At 47.4% G+C, this 4698-nt stretch overlaps 1 protein-coding gene across 3 annotated transcripts in view; it reads right to left on the minus strand.

Annotated features, from left to right (window-relative positions):
• Positions 1 to 4698, minus strand: part of Ltbp4 (latent transforming growth factor beta binding protein 4) — a 33050-nt gene that overhangs the window by 8133 nt on the left and 20219 nt on the right. For all 3 annotated transcript variants that reach the window (XM_029538854.1, XM_021192807.2, XM_021192809.1), the window contains 2 exons: positions 4060 to 4191; positions 3846 to 3971 (listed from right to left, as the gene is read on the minus strand). In XM_029538854.1, the coding sequence (XP_029394714.1) occupies positions 3846 to 3971; positions 4060 to 4191 (258 nt within the window). The remainder of the gene's footprint in view (positions 1 to 3845; positions 3972 to 4059; positions 4192 to 4698) is intronic.

Here is a 4698-nt window from a genome sequence, read left to right on the forward strand (position 1 = left end):
GAGAGAGAGAGAGAGAGAGAGAGAGAGAGAGAGAGAGAGAATACAGTTTTACTCTTTAATCTAAGATGGCTCAGAACTTTCTGATAGTCTAGGCTGCCCTCAGACTTGTAGCAATCCCCCTGCTTTAGTGACCTAGGAGCTTGCATTAGAGACATGCACCATTATACCTGGCTCGCAATGTAAATTTTTAAGAGAGGTACTGAAGTGTGTGTATACGTGTTTGTGTGTGGGCCATGCACATGGTTCCAGTGGAGACCAGGAGAAAGCACTGGGCCCTGGGAAATGGATTCTAGGTGATTATGAGCCACCATGTGAATCCTGAGAATTAAACCCAGTTCCTCTGAAAGAGAAGCCAGTACTCTTAACTGCTGAACCGAGTCTCCATCCCCAGCCTCACAACCGCTCAGACCCTGTTGTCTACTTCTCTTCTAGTTAAAAACCCTAAGTTTCTCTTGGGAATTGCCTGAGCCTCCAAGTCCTCCCCATGCATCCTGGGCACAGCCAAGTCTCCACTGGGGCAGAGCGAATCAGGTTACTGCCATTCCGAGGGTCAGAGGCAGGCAATGACCTCATCTCATGCCCATCAAAGCCAGTCTTGAGACTTTCTGGGTCTCCTCCTTAGCTGTACAGCTGCCAGGCTGAGGCTGTGAGCCCAGAGCTAGGGCCACCTGTCACTGCCTAAAAACAAACCCAGCAGAGGAAGAAAGCTTTGCTTCGGTTCTTGGCTCTACTTACATCTGCACTCACAGACTCTGCCACTTAACTCCTCCCTATCCTCTTAGCTGTTTTGTTTTTAAATTTTATTTTATGTGTCTGCGTGTCTGCCTGCATGTATGTATGTACATCACATGAGTGCCTCAGAGGTCAGAAGAGGGCACCATATATTTTGGAACAGGAGTTACAGACAGTTGTGAGTCACTTTGTGGGTGCTGGGAACTGAACCTGGTTCTCCTCAGGAGCAGCAAGTGCATTTAAAAGTATATGTATCTTAGTCAGACAGTGGTGGTGCACACCTTTAATCCCAGCACGCAGTAGGCAGAGGTAGGCCGATCACTGAGTTCAAGGCCAGCCTGGTCTACAGAGTGAGTACCAGGACAGCCAGGACTAAGGCAACCAGAGCTGTCCAGAGCAATCCTATCTTGAAAACTAAAACAAATAAGTGTTTTGCTGGGCATAGTGGCACAAGTCTTTAATCCCAGCACTCCTGATGCTGAGACAGGTAACTCTGTGAGTATGAAGTTAGCCTGATCTACATAGTGAGTTTTTGGCCAGACAGGAACATGGTAAGACCCTGTCTCAAAAAAGCAACACACACATATGTAAACACATTTGGGGGTGGGAGAAAGGACTCTAGTTAAGAGCACTTCTTCTTTTGTTTATTTTTTGTTTTTCGAGACAGGGTTTCTCTGTGTAGCCCTGGCTGTCCTGGAACTCTGTAGACCAGGCTGGCCTCAAACTCAGAAATCCACCTGCCTCTACCTCCCAAGTGCTGGGATTAAAGGTGTGTGCCACCACCCAGATATATATTATATTTAAATCAAGTACAAATGTATATATCTTTGGGTATGTGTATGTGAGTGCAGGTACCCTCAGAGGTGACAGATCTCTCAGAGCTGGGCTTAGGGGTGGTTGTGAGCCTCCTGACATCGTCCTCTAGGAGAGCAGCACATGCTATAACTGCTGCGCTACTTCTTCATCCCTTCCTCCTCCATTCCTTCCACTCTCTTTTCAGGAATAAAGGCTGCTGGAAGTGTGGCTCAGTGGTATAAGGCTTAACTAGCATGCAGAGACCCCAGGTTCCATCCTCACCATTACAAGAAAAGGAGAGGGGGGAGAGGGAGAGGGAAGAAAGGGGGGGAATGAGAGGGAGAGCGGGCATGAGAGGAGAGGAAGAGAGAGAGAGAGGGAGAGAGAGCAAACAAATCAAGAACAAAAACAAGTAAATCCATTGAGAATTGTTAAGGCCAGTCTGGGCTGCATAGTAAGAACCTGTCTCAACCCTTATTCCCCTCCTTCTCACCAAAAACAGATAAATAATAAAGTCTGTGTTTACAGTTGTGAGATGACAAGGGAGGTATATTGCTGCCAAGCCTAATGACCCCAACCCACATGGTGGAAGAAAAGAGCAGGTTGTTCTCTGCCCTCTGGGCCTCTAATTAAAATACCTGTAAAGACATAGCAAACTCTAATTAATGATGTGCAGAATGAAGGCTGGCTCTGGACAGTCATTCCAACCCTCAGGAGACAAAGGCAGGGGGATCACTGAGGCTGAAGGCCAGCCTGGTCTTGGCAGTGACGTCAGAGCCAGCCAGTGCTAGAGTGAGGTTCCTTTTTCAAAACCACCACTCAAAAAACCCACAAATCCATCCTAATGTCTAATCGCATTCATGGGTGGACAAATGAAGGGGGTCAGTATACTAAAATAGTAACCATGGTGACCGTAGTGGTGATGGTAGGGGTGCTCGTACATCTGCAGCGTGGGCTGGAGGGGTGCAGCCCACAGTTTTCTCTATTTGCTGTGTGTAGAGGTTTTCTGTCAGATCTGGTGATCTAGAGCTGTTCTCCTAGTTACTAGGGAGGTTGAGGCAGGAGTTTCAGTCTTCGTAGGGAGTTCAAGGCCAGCCTCAGTAATCTAGGGCCTCTGTAAAAATAAAATGTAAAATTTGGGCTGGAGCTGGGTGTGATGACACATACTTGTTATCTCAGCACTTCTGAAGTGGAGGCAGGAGGATACAAAATTGAGGCCATTCATGTCTACACAGTGAGGTCAAGGCACAGGACTTGAAGAAGACAGTCAAAAACAAACTAAAAGGGTTTGGGATGTAATTTCACTAAGAGAAAAAATTTAACACACTATCACACATACATAGACCAACACACACACATACATACATACATACATATATACATACACACACACACACACACACACATACACACACACAACTTAAGCTGGACAGTGGTGGCGCACACCTTTAATCCCAGCACTTGGGAGGCAGAGGCCAGCAGATCCCTGAATTTGAGGTCAGCCTGGTCTACAGAGTGAGTCCTAGGACAGCCAGGGATACACAGAGAAACCCTGTCTCACAAACAAAACAAACAAACAAACAAACAAAACTAATTGAGGGTCTGGAAAGATGGCTCAGTGGTTCTTACAGATGACCCACGGTTCAATTCTCAGCACCCACATGGTGGCTCACATCAGTCTATGTAACTCCAAGTCCAATGCCCCCTTTTGACCTTCATAGGCACCAGGCACAAACATGGTACCCATAAATATATGTAAAAGAACACCCATAAAATAAAATGAATAAATTTTAACCCAACCCAAACCAAAAGAGCAAAAACTAATTGGGTAAGATTATTTGATCTTTCTTTTTTTTTGGGGGGGGGTTGGTTTTTTCAAGACAGGGTTTTTTTGTATGCAGTCCTGGCTGTCCTGGAACTCACTTTGTAGACCAGGCTGGCCTCGAACTCAGAAATCCGCCTGTCTCGGCCTCCCAAGTGCTGGGATTAAAGGCATGCGCCACCACCGCCCGGCTACTTGATCTTTCTGTTTGGAGATGGGGGGGGGGAGTCATACTCTGTCACCTAGGCTAGCCTAGAACTTGCTATGTAGCTCAGGTTGGCCTCGAACTCATAACAATCTTCTTGTTTCTGCCTCCCAAATGTTGGCATTACAGAAGTGAGCTACCATGCCTGGCTCTACATGACCGGTTTAACTGGCTATGTCTTGGGAACACTTAGGTTCCAGGAACTAATTTGGCAACTCTAGAACTTCTGTTTCTCCAGGAGAGCAGAGAAGGGAAGGGCTGGACCAGCCTATTCCTCTTCTGGTCCCTTACCCACACAGTGACGCCCGTCCCGTGCCCCTTCGTAGCCTTGGTCACAGACGCACTGGAAGGAGCCAGGCAGATTCTGGCACATAGCATGGGCGCCACAGAAAGACCGGTTACGGCACTCGTCCACATCTGCAAACACCAGCAGGCCGTTTCAATAAGGTCATGTCTTAACCTCTCACGTCCTTCACATCCCCTCTACTACTCCGCGAACACTCACCCTGGCACCCGCCCCCTGGTGTAGGCTGATAACCAGGGTCGCAGGCTGGCGTGCAGCGGTAGGAGCCGGGGGTGTTCTCACAGCGCTGGGCACCGCAAATCGCAGAGCCATATTCTCGGCACTCGTCAATGTCTGCAACAGAGTGGGAATGGGATGTCAAAGACCTGAGATTAGGGAAAAGGGGTATGCTAATGCCACTTCCAGTCGCTAAGATTGAGAAGTCCCTGGGCCTGGTTAGTATTACATGAGTCTAGTAGGTCTTAAGTCAGGCCGTTTCTCAAACAGGGCCCCACCTCAGGATCTCCGCTATCATGGTTCTCTCTGCTAGATATGTCCCCAAAACTATGTGCATTGCATAGCCCCCCCTCCTCATTCACGAACATATCAAAGTCTAGCCCGCTTACTCAGCCTCCCTGAGCAATCTCCTTGTCTCAATGCCACATCTGCCCGTTTATTTTTTTCTTTCTCTTGTTCTTTTTGTTGTTGTTGAGAATTTCACAAGACTACTGTATTTACATCATTTCCACCCATTCCTGACTCCCTTTCTTCTTCTTCTTCTTCTTCTTCTTCTTCTTCTTCTTCTTCTTCTTCTTCTTCTTCTTCTTCTTCTTCTTCTTCTTCTTCTTCTTCTTCCTCTTC

This window comes from Mus pahari, chromosome 1 (genome assembly GCF_900095145.1).
Source record: "Mus pahari chromosome 1, PAHARI_EIJ_v1.1, whole genome shotgun sequence".
Taxonomy (NCBI): Eukaryota; Metazoa; Chordata; class Mammalia; order Rodentia; family Muridae; genus Mus; species Mus pahari.